The sequence below is a fragment of the Melopsittacus undulatus genome, chromosome 13, assembly GCF_012275295.1.
Source record: "Melopsittacus undulatus isolate bMelUnd1 chromosome 13, bMelUnd1.mat.Z, whole genome shotgun sequence".
Classification (NCBI taxonomy): Eukaryota; Metazoa; Chordata; class Aves; order Psittaciformes; family Psittaculidae; genus Melopsittacus; species Melopsittacus undulatus.
Window position 1 is genome coordinate 9,650,647 of NC_047539.1, and position 18,218 is coordinate 9,668,864.

An 18,218-nucleotide genomic window follows, 5' to 3' on the forward strand; every position below is an offset into this window, starting at 1 on the left:
ACTCAGAAAGACTCTATATTATTATAAAAACCCCACACTACTACAGTTTTTGTTAGATCTTTCTTGGCTTTGCTGCTCTTCAGCCTTTTTTTTTCCTCCTGGGAAATGTCTATGTTTGGGAATATTCCCCTTTGGAGCAAGTTCCTAAGTTGCGTCACCCAAGTTGATGGTTGAGCATTAAATGGCTCTTTCAAAAGGATTATTTATAGTGCTTATGGTTTCAACCACTCCACAGAAAGAATCAGGAAGTTTGATTCTACAGTTTCTCTGCCTCTCACAAAGGTCATGATTTTTCACCACAATACAGTGATTTTTAAGCTATTACACAGCTTTCTCCATTCAAATTAAATAGTGTTTTATAGATATTTTCCTTTAAAAAAAAGCCCCAAAATATCTGCAGGTTTTCTTTACTGTTTTGTTTTCTTGCTGCTGCTACAGAAACATCATTAAGTGATAAGAAGCTTCATTAACTGCTGGAGTACATGGTCAATATCCGCAGCAAAAGGGTATGAGAAAAATGCTCATGACCTTTCTACCTTTTTCGTTCCTTAGGATTGCCAACTTTGCATGTTTCTGGCTAAAAAAGGAACATTAAACAATGAAGAAGGTTGTACTTTCACAAGATGAATGTAAAGGTGTCAATATACGAATAAACCCTCTAAGGTCAAAGAGCTGTACACATGTACAGGACTCTGCTCATGAAATGCAGAACTTGCAGCAATCCAGGGAAACATCTCTTGTGCATAGGGTCACTTTTCTCCGGGACTGGCTCTCACACCACATCATACACTGCACTATATTCACACTTCTCATTACAGATGAGTTACCTCTTTCAGCTGCTCTTTACGGAGTTTATATTCTCTCTTCTGGGACTCCAGGAAACTGTTCAATTCTTTTTTCTGTTGGGCCTGAATGTGCTGTTGAAACTTCTTTTCTTCATTGGCCATCACTTTAGCCTATAGCAAATCCAGCAGCAAATCAGTCTGCGTCCTGATGGATTACAGCTCATGTTCCATTTCAGCCCAAGACCCAGAACTCTTGGTACAGTCACCATGATACTCACCATGACTCTGAATAAGCAGGAGCCTCAAGAGCTTGCCCTCACTCTCTTCTCATTCCAACCCCCCATCAACACACCCGGCAGGAGTCCTCTTTTCAGTGCTTCATTTCCTCAGCCCTACTGTTCAGCTAGTCCTGCCTAACACAGTCAACACCTTATGATAAACTATATCCTCAGCCCTCCACTGAGAGATCCAAGATGAACAAAGAATCAATAATAACTGCTGTAGGCAGCGCCACTTCATTATCAATTATTTAAAAACATAAAAAGTCTCATATCCATAAGCAATTCAACAGTGAACATTTAAGTGTAAGCTGGCACATTTCTCTGCAGGCTGATCTGCCTCCAGAACACTCGATGGCAGTCAGTTATTGGCAGCATATGCATGGCAAAAGAAAGGAAAACCCTCACAGTATTTTTTTCTGGGGTCAATACACTACCATTTAGTATAACGCACTGTGATGAAGGACATACCTTTCCTCTAGTTACATAAACCCCCTAGTGTAAGGAGGTGATGTATTAGCCTTTTCCTAATTAGCAATTTGCTTGGCTCCTGAAAACAGACATGGAAGAGTCTACAATAGCATCTCTCATCAATGAGGATCAGTGGACAGTTCAAGGCCATTAACAATATGGACTGGTCTGCTAAACCACGATTTCCTACCTCTTTCTCCATGGCTGCTTGGTGCTTTTTAATGAGCTTTTCCATTTCTGCAGCAAAATTGTTACGCTGTGTTTCAAGATCTTTGTCCAACCTGAGGCGATGTTCATCCATCTCTGCCTTCAGTTTATTCTCTAATGCCATCAGTTGCTTCTGGTGTTGCCGTCTCATACGTTTGTAGCCAGACATCTGCTCCCGGAGTTCCGAGTCTTGTTCATGTTCCTGCATTTGCCTTGTCACCTAGGAAGATAACCACATCAGGCCAAAGTAAGTTAATGCTGCTTAATCTGCTTTTCAGCAGTCTTCAAACCACAAAAGAAAACTATACAGGGTAGAAATATGATTTTGTTGTAAAGAAAAGCACACATCCTAATGGCAGCAGAGCAGATTCAGAACTGAATTCTGCTGTGGAAGATAAGCTTTGCTGGGCACCAACAGAAAAACTGTACAATTGTTATAAAGCTGATACTAAATAATGTCTTTTAGCCCACTGCAAAGAGGGTGCATATATATACATATAAATACACACAATATGCATATGAAAAGAATAGCCAGCTTATTATTACAAACTGTTTCCTGGGTTTGAAAATCTCTAATATACACAAATTACATTTGCCCAGGTGTCATATTTAAGCTTTTATTAGCTTACATTCAACTATTTCAGTGATAATGTCTCTGTCAATGTGGATAGCTCATATTCTGATGAAATCCTAACAGCTCTACTAGTGACACTGAGCTACATTCAAATGTGTCCTTTCCCCTACAACTCCATCCAAACCACCACCCTCACGTACCAGCGATGCTGTGCGTATAGTAGCAAAGTGCTCTCGGTTGCGATAATGAGACTTGTGGCGAGATACTTGGGGAGGAGACTGGGGTTCTGATGCCCTTGTTCGAGGATCTGATTCCTCTCTGTAGTTTTCCTCCTCCTTATCAGCAAATAGTAATGTGAGAGAATAAAGAGAAGCTGTGTTAATCAAGATTTTTACTTGGGTTTGGTTCAAAAGACATCTAAAAGGAAGAAAAACCATTTTACATTCATCAGCCCTGAAAGATTCTCCCACCAATAAGCTGGTTGAAGGAACAGTCTGCATCAAGAGCTCTGATCTAGGATCTTTGCTTTTGAGAGTTTCATTGTGCACTTTTCTTACCAAGGGGGAAAATGATTAGTTAAAGCTGAAAAGAGAAAAACTTTCAGTAAAACTGAAAAGTGAGTTAGTTGGCTTCAACAAAACATTAAAGCTATAAAGTAGATGATACCAAGCCTGAAAGACAAAACCAGCATGTTTGTAACCCTGAAAGGCAGAGGAAGATTTTCACTACACCCACTACAGAAATACCTCAAAAGAAATGTTAGGATTTGTCATGGTGTATTCCACACTCTTATTTTGGGTTTGTCATTCATCACAGAGCGATAAGTAGTTAGACATGATACAGTAATTAACTCCCCAAAGAAATACCTGTGTCTTTGGTGCATATCTGGGCAAAGAACAAAACATTCTAACCACACCTATCATTAGCTGAGGGAACATTACTGCTTTGAGAACACGTGTGATAACCCCTCCATAGAAGGAGCAGTATGGATCAGAGAGAAGCTCCCCAGTTTAGCCTTCACTGTGCAGAGTTGAAGCAGGGGAAGTGGTTTTACACCTTGACATGGCAAGAGCGCTGTGTTTCTTTTTCCATGCATCCACATATCTGAATCAAGTGCTGCAAAACTGGGTGCTCCAGGAACAGATTTCAGCCAATCTGGGTTCTGTACTTAAGAATTCCCTAACTAGGATGTAAAAAGAGGGAACTCACATCCTTTTGGCCAATGAAGCAGTACTCTGGAAGCATCCACTAAATAAACCTATTCACAACTTGACATTGCAGCTCCTCACAGTAAAACAAACTGCTTTTGAAACAATTCAGTTCGTAAAATGATTGTTAGTGAATCAACAGAAAGAAATTATTATTATAGCAAACTTCCAAAGCTTCCCGTGCACATTAACATATTGGGGGCACAACATTATAACCCGCAGATAATGACCTGGATAGGGAACACTCAACTTCTGGTCATTGTGCCAACCAAATCCTCTCCCTGTTTTACACCTTCAAAGTTACCCACTATAAATCCAGAGCTTACCGGCTTTAAATGAATGACAGAGCTATTTGACATCACGGTGTGGTCCCCCTCCATCATATCCAGCTCGCTCTTATCATCCGAGGCATCTGGAAGACTGTTAACACTACTGCTTTGGCTACTGGCACTGATAGACATGCTAGGAATGGACTGATTACTTCCGACACTATTCACTGTTCCTGTCCTGCCGACACCGTGATCTTGTTCCTAGGAGATAGGAATTATTAAGAGAAGCCAAAATCCATCACAGTTGTATCTATGGATATGACCAAATGAAATGTTCAATCCATTTCTTTCTAAAGGCATCTACCTGCCACATCATGGCAGTTCCCACCCTCTGGGCATTGCCATGAAACATTTCTCTTGTGGGATGCAGGGGAGAGAAGGAATCAGCCTTGTCAAGATTAACTGGCTGATGTCAGATTCTTTTCAACACAGAGCCTGTTAACAAGCTGAACTCGATCATGTATCAGCAATAGCATGTCACCAGAAACTGTTCTGACACCAGCATCACCTAAGTGCTCAGCTGGGACCCTGCATCTCACACAGTTTCTCTCTGTACATGAGAACTACAGCCCAGAGTCTCAATTTCTGCATGGTGACTGCAGTTTGCAACCAAACACCAGACTGATTTCCTTGACTGCTTTTTTTGTCCCTTTTTCTTTTAAATCAAGTATAAATTTCTGTATCTTAGAACAACATCCTCCAGTCAAAACTAGAGGACTGAAAGGGCCTTGCACAAATGGTCAAAATAGAGGTTAACTAGCTGCTAAAAGAGTCCTCACGAAGCTTTATAAACAGGCAAAAAACCCTGCGATTTATGGAACTGGAAGCCAACTGCTCAAGCATGAATACATGGCACAGCTTCTTGCCAGCACGAGGCATCTACCCTGTTTGTCTTTGTTTGGGCCTTGAGGTAGCTTTATTCCAAGCACAGAGAGGAACACACAGTTTACAGCCAGGTGTGTAAACAGCCTCCATTGGTTTTAGCACTATCTGAGTTGTGGTTATTTGAATGACAGCATCATTCCCTGGTTCAGTGATGAAACCCAAAGCTTCTCTCACCTCCTCCTCCTCCTGTGTTTCAACTGCAGGGCCATTGTGTGCCTCCTGGAAAAGGAGCTTCTTCATTTTACGATACTGCAGGTTGTCCAGTTCTCTCACCGCATCCTTTGTTCTCTGAATCAAGTCTATTAACACTGTTTCGGGCCGCTCCCGAAGAACAAACATATGCTGTAGGACACACAAATAGGTGAGTGACCTTTTATACCTCCAGTACACATGCTTTGAGGATACAATTATGAACTCTATCTGGGTTTGTTAGCCCTCTTCCCTGCACAGCAGAAGACCTCTGCAGCTTATGCTGGCACTATTTGCAGACTTCACAATCCAGACAGGTTTCAGGGTGATTGCTTTCTGATGGGAGATACCCACCAAAAATAAAGATGTGGGGAAAAAAACAGAATGGTATTTCACATATCACAAAAACCGGTTTAGTTTAAACCTGGACTCCTTTGGGTACTGGGGTATTTAGAAATGTTCTGTACTTGTGGTTTAAATATGGAAGAGCAACTAATAATGTATCAATGCTGAAGTTGTTAAGCTGGCTAGTATCTCTAACCAATTGTTAATCAACTCATCAGCTAACTCACTATAAAACCTTTCCCTTGTTTAGAAAAGCTTGAGAATCAAACACTCAGCACACAGCTCTGAGTCATAAAATAGGCTGTGAACCTTCAAGCTCGGCCCTAGAAGAACAGTTAGCCCTATTATGTTCTTTTTTTGGGAGATATTCACTGCATTGCACTGCAAAGGTGGCTGCACTTTTCCAATAGGTAAAACAATTCCTGTCTCTGTATGTCAGAAGCAGCTTTTGCAGGCTCCAGCTGAAATGTGCTGTGCAAGCATGAGTCATTATTAACACCACCACTAGTTTCATTTTGTTCCTCTGGAGAACTGCATTGCCATTTCCATCATGTCACATTGCCTACCTGTCCCTGTAAAGTGGCATGCAGCTGTTTCAGACTATAGATATGGAAGGAATACATTCACAAATGTTTAATTTCCATCAATGTTCTCTTTAATTGCAGTGCACTGCTCAAAATAAAACCAATCTGCAGGGTTCTGAAATGGCAGGACTGCACTCCCACACTGAACCCGTTCCTGGGTAATTGCATTTACTTTCTGAATACAGGTTTTCTTTTTTGAAGAGGCAAAAGTCCTCAGAACCATTTCAGTAAAAACATGCAAAAAAGGGGATGATAAAACCTTCATAAATAGCATCCATTTTCCTTCAGAGCAACTGAGCAGAAACATGGCCAGGATTAAAATAAAGAAACCCCAAAATTATGTCACGAGCGCTGTAAAAAGAGTGACAAGTTAGCAGAATCCTGAATGCCACCTGATGCCACAAAGGAAATCCATCAAATCCCACCTACAATAACGCAGCTCTAACACCCAACTTCTATGTGAGTTGCGTTCACTTAGGAACACGTCAGCTTTTAAGCAAGGTTGGCTTTGTTTCCAGACTAAAGCAAGGAAAACCAAGTGTCTGCAGCACACAGGAGCACAAATGGATGCCAAAGTAAGAAATAAAGCAAGAAACCTGCAGAAGGATGAAGTTTAATCATGTCAAGAAAAAGCAAGGGGAAAAAAACCCTGCTTTTCTCCTGCTCCCCTTCCCTCAGGAATACCATTGGAACAGTGGATTTCAGTCCTACGTGTAAAGCACATAGTTGATGGGAGAGGATAAAAAGCCTTTAGGGTTGTGTGTGCATATATATACACAGAATAAAGAGGGAAACAACAAAAGGTGTTTGTTAACTAATGCATGGCAGCTCTGTCAGGATTCCAGTCACTGGAAACATAGAGTGAGCTTAAACTGAAACTCTTGACAAGTTGATGGTCATCCAGTGTCACTTGATGGGGTATCCTTTTATGAGAATGAGGCTGGCTTGGAGAGTCACTTAGGGAACTGTCCTAGAAAGGGAAAATGAAGCTAGGACAGCCAGCTCAGTACCCTCCACAGCACCCTCAGCTCAAAGGTAATATTGGTAACAGGCAGAGAAAGCATCATTAACCATAGCCTAGCATGGTAGGTGAGACAGAAGAACATCACAGGTCATGGCCCCTTTTTAATACTATGTGGAAAACAAGAAGGACAAAGAAGCCAACCTTCAGAAGCTCCTCTGATGTAGGCCTGTCTTGAGGAATTTTCTGGAGGCAAGAATCTACGAAGTTTCGAAAATAATCAGACCTGTGGCAAGAAAAAAGGAAAAGAAAAAACCCATCTGAGTTAATGACCCAGTTTCATTCATTAAGGAATCCAGATATTCAGACTCATATGAGTTGGAAGGGACCTTAAGGATGATCTAGTTCCAACCCCCCTGCAATGAATGGGCTGGGAACACCTGAGTGCCTCTAGGAGACAAAAGTGGGGAGAAACCACAAAGACCCCATACTTCAGACTACAGCCTCTGACATCCCTGGTCAAACCAAAGCCCACCATTAGCAGGTAGAGCCCTTTAACCTCAGCTCCCAGACAAAATGTTCAAGCTTAAGAACAAATTCCAGAGGAAGGGTATTTCCATGTAAAGTCAGACACCCCTGTAGCTCAGTGTGAGCACCAAACCTGGCCAGTTCTATATTGCATAAACTCTTCATGGTCTAACCAGAGCCTCTGCCCCGTTCCACCTCTGTGTGCTGGTGTTTCCTCCACTGGCTGTATTAACACACAATTCTTGAATGCCACCAGCCCTTCAGACATAACTATGCAATCTGTCACAAGTAAGATTTAAGGTCATGATTTGTTTAGTAACTTCTCTTATTCTGCAAGGTAAAATGCTGTATTTTGCCCTTTTTCCCCTCTGCACACATGTTTTCAGCAGGGCACATCAGCACATCAGTTGTACAGGTTATCTTTCTTTCATCCCTTACTGTTCCCACGATGTAACTGGGGGGGGGAAGGGGGGTATTGCTACTCCAACTTTTCCAAGAAAATTAAATTACTGTATTTTTTGGTCAGAAAAAACAAAATGCATAAAAGGAGCTGAATGTCCTATCAAGTACCAGGGTATGAAATAGCCGCAACAGAAAAATCTCAGAGGTAGTAAAAGGCAATCTAAAAATCAGGTACAATGTATGATGCTAGAGGCCCAGGACTGTGGCTCAGACAAACACAATTAGGGACTTTTTAACTTCTAAAATCAGTTTACTGTGTTTGCTGTTTCAAAAGACAGCTTTGGGGCTGGGAGGCACAAAACGTGCTTTATTCTTCTGAAGTTTATGCGACAGACTTGCCACGCACAAGCAGTGTCTTCATCTTCAACAAAATCTAAGCACTGACAGTGTGGTTTGTGATAAAACAACACTAAACCCCATGGTTTTGGCTCGCTTGGGAACTTCAGAACTTTACTGACCCATGAACTGAACCATCTTCCAGTGGTGTGTTCCATTTCAACCACATTCTAGAGTCTAAAAATGCATATTTAGTGATGGGACAGTTTTGTATATAAAATGCATAGTGAACCTAATAAGAACCTTCCAGCTCACATCCTCCCAACAGGAATCCAGCCATTTCAAGAACTCAGCATGACAAAGCACTCCATTTACAGCAATTCCCTGCAACATTCCTCCCTCAGTAATACTCACCATTCATTAGACTGTAGTGTAGGGGATTCATTCTGCGCTATGTGATATAAGGCACTCATTGCGTTCATATTAAACAAAGGAGGCTTCCTTTCCGCTACACACAAAAGAAAATAGTTTTTATACAGGGAGATAGTCTCATGGTTTTGCTCTTTATTTTAGTTTACATCCCTTTAAAAAGAAAACCACATCAGCAGAATTACTATTGCCTGAACATGGAACCCCAAACCAACCCTACCCTGCAATCAGACAGATATGTTGGCATATGTCCTATACCATTGCAGAAGATGAAAGCGCTTTGAAGATCAAATGCCTTGTCCTCTCAAGCTTTTAAATTACGTGGTTTATCATAGTTCAGTTCTCTGACTCATTTTAATGTACTAAAATAGGAGTAAGTTAACAGTAAGCCCTACAGTCGGTGTTTAGCAACTAAGCATTCCTGGTTTCATTGCCTCCCCATCCCCTTTTTTAACTACAGTTGCTAAAAAGCTAACAAATATTTAATTCTAGGACAGCAGTGATGAAGAAAAAGCTGGTAACAAGAACCATCAAATCACACTTAACTGACTAAGCACATGGGCAGGAAGTCAGTAACAGGCCAACTCTTTATACTATTTTGAGAGTTGCATTCTCTTTGGCTCTTCTCTCCCTTTCAAGCTTGTGTTACTCTTATAGACTGACACAGCATGAAAGCTTAATGAGGAAGGAGATGATCTCACTGGAACAACAAAACTGAAGCTTCATCAGAATGTTTATGGGGCAAACCTATAAAGCTCAGCCTTGCCATAAACATTCCAGAGGAGCTGGTCAGGCCACAAGGCCGTTCCTACATGAGTGAAAAAGGCAACAGAAAACTTTTCCTTCCTAAAAAAAAACCTAAACAAGGAAAAATAATGCTAGTTTTCTGATTTTGCTTTCCAATTCTGAGTTGCATAGTAGCGGTAAGCTATGCATGGGAGATCACAGCTCACTCATCACTATCACAGCATGGACTAAGCCCTACAAATTCTCCAGGATGGGCAAATTGTGGAGTTAAGCCTTTCCTCAAATGTAGCACTTTACCTTCTGTAGTCTGTCAGATAACCAGTTGCTGCCATCATGGATCAGGCTGATTATCCATTAAACTCTCTTAACTGACCCCTTAAACTTTTTTAATCTTAACTGACTGCTCTCCCCTGCTTTCTTCCCTCTTAACTCAGCTGAATAAAACAGAAACCTTCAGAAACATTGAAACTGAGCCCTCAATGAAACCATTTCTAAGACTAAGCAATCATTTGAGCAGACTACCAGCCATCTCCTATCCCTGCTTTCCTCCCATGCGTATTCAAACCATCCCAACTGAGATAACCGCACCGGCCCAGCCTCCAATGCTCCACCATGCTGACCTAGCCTCACCTCCCACTACACTAAGAAGCCATAGACAAAGCCCAACGCTTCATATTGCAAACATGCAGCGTGCAGGAAGGCTCCCGGGGGTGTGGTGGCCATGAGCTCACTGCATTCCTGGAGCACCGCAGCCAGCCAAGTCTCCTTACTCCACACTTGGAGCAGGATTCTGTCATGACAGTCACACCCCTTCAACTTGCTTTATATTGGCAACCCCCAAAAAAAATAATCTCTGCTCTATAGAAAGAATCTATTTCACGTCCTGGAAGAAAATGAAGTTGACAGTTTGGAATGCCAGACAGCACTTTTAGCTAAACTGTGCAGTTCACATGGATTAATGTGTTCCTGAGAGCCCTCGCTGCTGCTGCTCCTCCACCAAGTTGGTCTGGAGGATGAGCAATGAGATCTGACAAGGACGGTACGACAGCCTCAGGTGAAACCTCACCGTCCCCAGTAAAACCTACAGGTAAGTGCTTCCAGAGAGCTGGATCCTGAGCAGTGCTGTGCTTCAGTGAGTGCATTTTTGTTCCAACACTGCATGTTTTTAAATAGAAAGCCATACTAAACATGGGTCTTTAAAACTGATGTTCTGCTTTAAGGAGTCTGTTCTAATGGTGACGCCATCATTTCTTTGGGGATTGATTTATAGGATTCCACTTCAAACTGGGATTAGTCTGTACCTTTTCCCCTAAAACAACTCAGATATTTCCCAGCCAAATCTATTCACAAGCAATAACACACACTGAATATAGCTTTGAAGCTGTCCACTTATCCAAACCTTCATTGTTGCAGCACCGTATCTTAGATTTTCATGCAAACAGTATCAACTTCTATCATTAAGTAGACTTTCACGCTGGTCCATTTAATGGTTCGTTTCTAAAGCGGTTCAGCAAACAGACTGGTTTGCAGTTCAGAACTGCCTCTCTCACAGACTGTGAACATCTTTAGTGATACTGTTTGGCTGTTTTCTTTGTCTACATAACTCTTTCTTCAGGTAATGAAAACACCAGTTCAATAAGCATCAAATTGGAGACTTGAATTCTAGAGATCACATGTAGCCCTTTTGCTCAAAAACTTAAGTCCCAGAGAAACCAGGACAAGGACAGAAGCAGAGATCTTCTACACTGTGATTCAGCTAAGTAAGTTCTAGGTATCAAGTAACTGCATTTTATATTTTGTTCAAATAAAATAACTTACCTAACTCAATACAGGTAATTCCAAGAGACCAGACATCTACTTTGCCATCATACTGCCCTTCATCCATGGCTAAAATCACTTCTGGGGCCATCCTAAGGGAAGGAAATTGATGCTCATAAAATTCTGGGCAATGGCACACATTATATCATCATCAGTATTCAGGCTGTTTCACTGATCTCAGCTAACCTAAGCAAATCATTCCCCAAGGTATCAGGCATGGATATGGAATACTGCGAACAAAGAGCAGGCACCCACACTAGCACTAGCCTGTGGGGTGGCTGTGTGCTGTTCTCCTATGCTTTACTCAGTTCTCCATTCTTGAGCATCACCAGCTTTTTGCCCTCCCACAACAATTTAGCTGGCTGGCCAACTCTGGTGAAATAATTAGAGCATGCAGTTGTGTGAACACCACGGATTAGGTGTAAGAGATCAAAAGTATACAAGGGATCTGCAAAGGGTTTTTGGCCAATGAACCTGGCCTTCCCTATGGAAGAAAAAACACCAGTTATTTCATCTATCAGACGTAGTGAGAACATATGAATTGTTAAAACCACTGGGGGGGAGTGATTAAAATACGTTAGAGATGATTCAATCCCACCTCTACCACTTAAAGTCAGCCTAACAATAGTTTTATTACTATTTGTGAACTTTAAAAGCAAGAATTCACAACTTCTTGAGGTCAAAGCCTATTTACTCTTTAATCTTTGGCAAAGTCCATTTTATCACTACGCAAAGGGAAAACTACAAAGCTAGCTCAAATAAATCCCAAGTGTATTAAATACCCAATATATGATCTTTTCACTTCACAAAGCCAGAAATATGTGAAACTCTTGACTTACCAATATGGCGTCCCCACAAATGAGTTGGCAGGAGATGCTATGGAAGCAGACCCAAAGTCAGCAAGTTTCACCTGTCCTGGCTCTGTCAGCAGGATGTTTCCTGCCTTGATATCTCTGATTATAGAATACAAGTGTCAGGATTATTCCTCTCCAAAAAATAGAAAATATTCTATAAGACAGACTACAAAACACATCAGATTTTCTCCAAATACAGGATCTTGAACCTGAAGGTTAATGCCACATCTGGATAAGCTTCATTTACAGTTCAACAAAACCTCCTGAAGTAACCATACCCTTTATCAAAGCTTTTCAGAAAGTCCTAATAAAGTAACCATTTAAAACCTCCATCCTACTAAAATGCAGCAGGCCCTTTAGACACAAAGAACATTTGCATCCCATAATTACTGTGAGCTTCTCAACAAGTATGTTAATATAAAACTGATTTTTGAGGTACAAGTGTTCCCCCCACCCCAGCAACCTCTGCCTTGCAGTTGCCATAAGCTAGTTAGGTGAACTGAGCCTGCCTTGCTAGTCACAGCTTCAGGAAACAATCAGCATCGTATCAAGCATTGAAAAGCTTAGTAGAGTCAAAGCAATTCTGCACAAATTATGAACACCAGCTGTAAGAGATAGTGCATATGGAGATACGTAGCTTGCTAGTATTTGTCTACTATAAATCACTAGTCAGGGAGCAGATGGGCAGAGCAGAAAGAAAATCTCTTGCTTGCAAATATTGAATTTGGGATGAAACGGAATACAATCAAGAAAACAAATTACCTGTTAAGTGTGTGAGACAGCAAAAGTATAACCACTTACCTATGGATCATATTGTGAGAATGCAAGTATGCTAATCCCTGGAGAGCACCATGGGTAATTGCTGCTATTTCCACTTCTTGCAATGGCTTTTTATGAACTTAAGGAAAGAATTTATTTAAAATTCAATATGAAAGAAAACAATGCAGTTTGCAGCATGCAAGTGAGTACTGTTAACAACATAAACAGAGAGAAAATACTGAAAAGTCATTTTTACTATGGTCAGTTTGAGAAGCAAATGTAAAAGTTAGTTCAGTGTACATTCTATTATCAGATGTAATCTTCTAACTGTAAACCAGCACCTATTTACTTTGTAACTGTAAACTGTTTTCCTGTCAGTTCTGTGACCATCCTCCCAAACACCTATTTTAGACTCAACATTCAATATTCCATTAATGAAGCTAAATCCCAAATCCTAGAACTTTACAATTCACACATGAATAAGCTGTAGCAACACAGATGACTCTGGCAGCTCAGCCTTTTGTCCTGAAACACTGCTGGCAAGGAAAGGAAATGGAACAACTTACTGGCCACACATTTATCTTCAAAGAAAGTTCAAGAAGCCTGATAGGAAAACGACTGTTTAACAACAGACTTCATCAAGCAAAACCCTACTACTACTGCAGTGCTATTTTAGTCAACAGGCCTACAGTTGTTAGTTAGCATTAGGATCAACTGCGAGGGTTTGCAGAAATAACTCTTGAACTGTCAGGACAGGAGAACCTAAAACTCAGAGGAAAATAAAAAGCTGACCGACAACTCTAAAATAACACAAACCAAGGGGAAACCAGGCCCCTAGGAATGCTGGTGTTTGACACAGAAACCATTACAGCCAGGCAAGAACCTGAGAAACTGAACCTGTCCACTCTGCCCACAAATAAAACTACCCACTCAAGGACAACTCTCTGATGCTGTAACCTCCTATTTCAGCACCCTACTCCTGACTTTCAATCAAGTAAATGTGCATAACATACCTTCTAGTAAGTCTGATGCTGATCCTAAACAATATTCCATAACAAGCTGTATGGGAAGAAATCAAAGCAGTTGTTAGAAAATCTCTGATAGTAAATGTATGTTTTCTAGGTTCCTGTAGAGAAATCTAGAAACATTCCCTGGTGCATTCAGTGCAGACTGCCATAACAAACCAAATACTGCTTGTAACATAAGCCCCATCCTAGAACCGTCACACTGACCTCTCCTATGAGGACACCTCTAACTGGAATTAGCACAGCCTTTCTGTGTAAGACACCAACCCACAAAACTTGTCGAGGAAGACACAAAAGCGTGTTCAGAGCCAGTTATGTATTGTATAACAGATCTTATTTTATATGCACATACTTAACAGCAATGTTCAACTGCACTTATCAAGCTTATCAGAGTATTTAAGGGCTATTTAGGGATTTACTTAAGATTTTGTCCCAGTCAGATTACAAAAAGAAAAAAACACCTAAAACTTTTTCCTACAGATTTGTTGAAGCTAACCCAAGATCAGTACTTATAATTTCAACTGTTAGTTCAACAATATCAATTCTTTAGTATATCATACTACAAAAACTTCATCTATGAGAGGTGTACATTACACTTTTTAACCTGACAAAACGCTTACTCTGCATAGCCAATCACATCTATTCCTACCATTGTCATTTTTATGCATACAATCTCAAGTAACCCAAATTGAGTTGGGGTTAAAGAGTGGGTTTTGTTTGTTTAAAACAAATGTACATAATGAATTAGGAGGTAACAGCCAGAGATAAAACCAGCTGGTTGTTTTTGTCACCTGAACACACATACAGAAACGACAACAGAGTAAACACTATACAACAATAGAATTTAGTGAAGCAGAAATACTAATAACTCAAAATATACTTACTTATATTATTATGCTATTATTACTCATTTAAAATACTCAGTCCATCAAGCTAAATACACTAGAAAAACAATCCCCTTACTCTGCAATTGAAAGGGAAAAGTTCCCTAAATCTTGTTTCCAAAAACTACACTTGGTTTTGCTGAGCAACTGTGAGGTCCTGGGCTACCCTCAGCTGAGTCTGTGCAACACAAGTGTTCAGGTGCCTCTTGAAAGCCAGCTGGGGGTATTTCAAACTGCCCTTAACCAAGACAAGAGAAAAGTGCAGCAGATGCTTACCCATGCTGTATGCTCCCGCAAATAGCAGCCTTTGTATTCTATACTGTTAGGGTGTTTTATTTTTTGGAGGAACTTGACTTCCTTAATAATATCTTGCCATTTCTGTAGAAAATAAAGGGAATAGAAAGACTTTATCAACTGTTACCTTTTTTTTAAGGTTGTTGTTAAGTCATTATCTCATTTATTTTAAGAGGCAAAATCATCTTACAGTTCCAAATCAAAATAGATTTACATCAACACCACAATGTTCACTGCTTAACTCCTCAACACATCTACAAAATAAAACTGTTGATTGATTAGACTGTATGTAAGGATCTCTCATCAGTGTATAATACTTTACATGTATGCATAGGCTATACTGGCAAAACACTTAATATCAGAGCAAGTCCTCAAAAAAGAACTGTTCCTTTTTTAAGGGATACCATTTCTGTTGTCACATAAAACATACATCCCAGCCTGAACAAGATGTGGATGATAAGTATCCTTCAGCAGGATCAGCTGTCTCTCCCTTAACTCCTGTAGACAGAAAGACCTGTCCTTACTAGTAACTATATTACACTGGCTGAGGCTCCATTTATCGGTCACCCAATATCTGACTGTTGATAATGTTCCTCCATTACTAGCTTAGTCTTGTCAAAGGACCGATACAAAATGATTTACCTACAAGATAAGGGAATGGTTCTGCAGGAGAGACAGAGCAAACAGATAAAACAAAATCCAGGATTATAAAAGGAGAGCTCTGCCAGTGCAACTCTGAAGTACAGAAGAGGCCAAAATGCCATGTTCCAATGTGTGCCTAGACACCACCGCTACTCTCCTTGGAGGAAACCACCAAGTGTTCCCATTCACCACACATCCACCAACTCCAAAAGGTTCAAAAGCTGTTTTCCAAGTCCTGTTAATCTCTCAGCGCACACTTCCTTGTATGTGCCATGGACTCACAGACGGACAGAGGTCCCATACACCCAAATGCTTTAGAAAACACGTGAAAAACCCAAATCCTCCTCAATAAACATTTTAGGGCTACAGAAACAAATGAAACCAGGGAACATGGTGGCCACAACTGAGGAAGCCAATTGACTAAGCACTGGTCAGCACCAGGAACTTCACTAAAAGTACATTAGGGCAGCTATTCTAATGTGAACTCTCTCACTGACACCCTTGTTCCAGTACAAGAACAACTTAGTTGCCTTTTACTTTTAGCCCCAAAGGTTCTGAGGTACTAAGCAATAAAAGCCAAACCAAGAATGCACCATGTTAACCTTCTCTATTGGGAAGAGGGAACTGATATATTAATCAAGATGTGTTCATGATTTCCTGCATTAAAAAACCCCTCCAGGATCACATTAAGATGTGTACTTAACATCACAGTACTACATATTTCAAAGTACACAGTACCACTTATTTCAAAGGTTTTCCAGCTTATTTTTACTATAAAATATATCCTTAGAGAATAATTGTTCCCAGCAATGATAACATCTTATAAATGATACCAGAATGCCCTTAATCAGTGTCTTTACATAGGCTAGTTCATAACTCTAGCAAACTTCTGAACAAAACAAATAAATACAGAGGTAAAATAAGACAGCATTTCATTCCTGGTCTTATTACTTTCTTCAAAATAAAGAAACATACGCATTGAAGACAAACAAAAGCTATTTCTGAAGCACGCACAGTTTGTTTCATTCATGTGAATAGAGTATTTATAGCTCACAGTAATTAAAACAGTGGGACAAGTAGTAAGTACAAATTATTCTTTCATCAGTACACAGTTAAACAAGTCACCGCAGTGACAAAATAGAAGCACACACAGCAAATTTAACTGGGAAGCTAGAATTTAGGACTGCTGGAGAGACACTGCCACCTCTACCTCCTACACAGATATACACACATACACACACACACAAAGGAAGGAATAGCTCAGCTCCTTGTAGCACAGATGATCAATACACAAAAGGCAGGCACAGAAAACAACTAGTTGTTAGTCAAACTCATCCGAGCAAGACTGCTTCTAAGCCTGGAATAGAGAGAATGGAGGGAGGGAACCATGAGTGCCTTGAACAAGTGTCTTACAATAAATACTTCTGGAGGAACAAAAATCACACCATGATTTGATAGATGTCGTTTACCAGAAATAACACCAAAGGGGCTGCTCATGTCATGTTGGGCTTTTCAGGAATCTGTATTAGCACTTAAACATTCCAAGTATAAAATCAATTATCTCTGTAAAGCATCGTAGAGAAAAAACACACAACTGGGGTGGCCATGAAAACACTTAATGCTTAAATCTCAGAGGCCTACTTCTGCAGACCTCTGCAAAGACTGCCTTAATCCCTGGCTCTGGCAGCAACTCCTTAATTATGCTGCTGCTCAGATTTTCACACTCATTCATTCACTGCTGGTTTGCTTTTGTTTTAGCTCCCCATCCGCAGTCATTCCAGGGAAGGATGCATTCTGCCTTACTACTTTGCACATGCAAAATTCCCCCTGAATTTGCCACTACTGCATCCGCTGCTATTATTCCTTTGTCCAATGAGCAACGTGGTTACTTTGAAAGGCATCTCAAATGGAACATTTAAGGGCAAAGAGACATGGTAATACACTAACCTACCATTTTTAATTTGCTTTTTTGCTTTCTACACATATGTGGTCCCATAAAAGAGCCTTTTCTGTCTGAAAGAAAAGAATCCTACCCATCTTTTCCAGCAGCAGATTAAGCAGAAATACATGGAGAACAGTAAACTGATTTTTCACTGTACCCTCATTCACCTGTATAGTTAAAGGAAAGATTTCTCCTGCTGTAACCCAAGTCAATTAAAATAATCCTATATAATAGGTATTTGCAATGGTCAAGATTTAACATGCAATATGTTCTACATACCTCATTGGACTGCTTCCCACTATATGACATTTTCTTGATGGCCACCACTTCATTGGTGCGCACATCACGTGCCTGTAACGGGAAAACACAATGCATCAGTTTCTTCAGATTGAGATTCCCCATGAGATGTAAACCAAACATACCCTTAAAAAACCCCAATCTTTATCCATTAGTTAACTTTTGCAAAGAGTTAAACTAGAATTCTTCCAAGGGGTTTGCCTGCTGCATCTGTTAGAAGTTGAAGATCACCCTCCTGCTCATGAGACAAAGTATGACATTTCTCCATGCTCAGCATGCAGCAGGTTTCTGCAGCAGCCACATCCTGTCACTTCTAAACTAAAAATCATAGCTTATAAAAGCAGCTCTGCCTCCAGTAGAACTGATTTTCCCTAAATCAACTTCTCTCCCTGCTCAGGTCCATACCAGACAAAACAGAAGCAAGGCTCAACCCCCTTGCTCCATT

At 40.5% G+C, this 18,218-nt stretch overlaps 1 protein-coding gene across 1 annotated transcript in view; it reads right to left on the reverse strand.

Annotated features, from left to right (window-relative positions):
* Positions 1 to 18,218, reverse strand: part of TAOK1 (TAO kinase 1) — a 65,374-nt gene that overhangs the window by 13,261 nt on the left and 33,895 nt on the right. The window contains exons 3-15 of the mRNA XM_034068668.1: positions 17,756 to 17,827; positions 14,875 to 14,976; positions 13,703 to 13,748; positions 12,732 to 12,828; positions 11,916 to 12,029; positions 11,077 to 11,168; positions 8,497 to 8,590; positions 7,021 to 7,102; positions 4,912 to 5,079; positions 3,850 to 4,053; positions 2,516 to 2,650; positions 1,725 to 1,961; positions 828 to 956 (exon numbers count right to left, since the gene is read on the reverse strand). Of these exons, the coding sequence (XP_033924559.1) occupies positions 828 to 956; positions 1,725 to 1,961; positions 2,516 to 2,650; positions 3,850 to 4,053; positions 4,912 to 5,079; positions 7,021 to 7,102; positions 8,497 to 8,590; positions 11,077 to 11,168; positions 11,916 to 12,029; positions 12,732 to 12,828; positions 13,703 to 13,748; positions 14,875 to 14,976; positions 17,756 to 17,827 (1,572 nt within the window). The remainder of the gene's footprint in view (positions 1 to 827; positions 957 to 1,724; positions 1,962 to 2,515; positions 2,651 to 3,849; positions 4,054 to 4,911; positions 5,080 to 7,020; positions 7,103 to 8,496; positions 8,591 to 11,076; positions 11,169 to 11,915; positions 12,030 to 12,731; positions 12,829 to 13,702; positions 13,749 to 14,874; positions 14,977 to 17,755; positions 17,828 to 18,218) is intronic.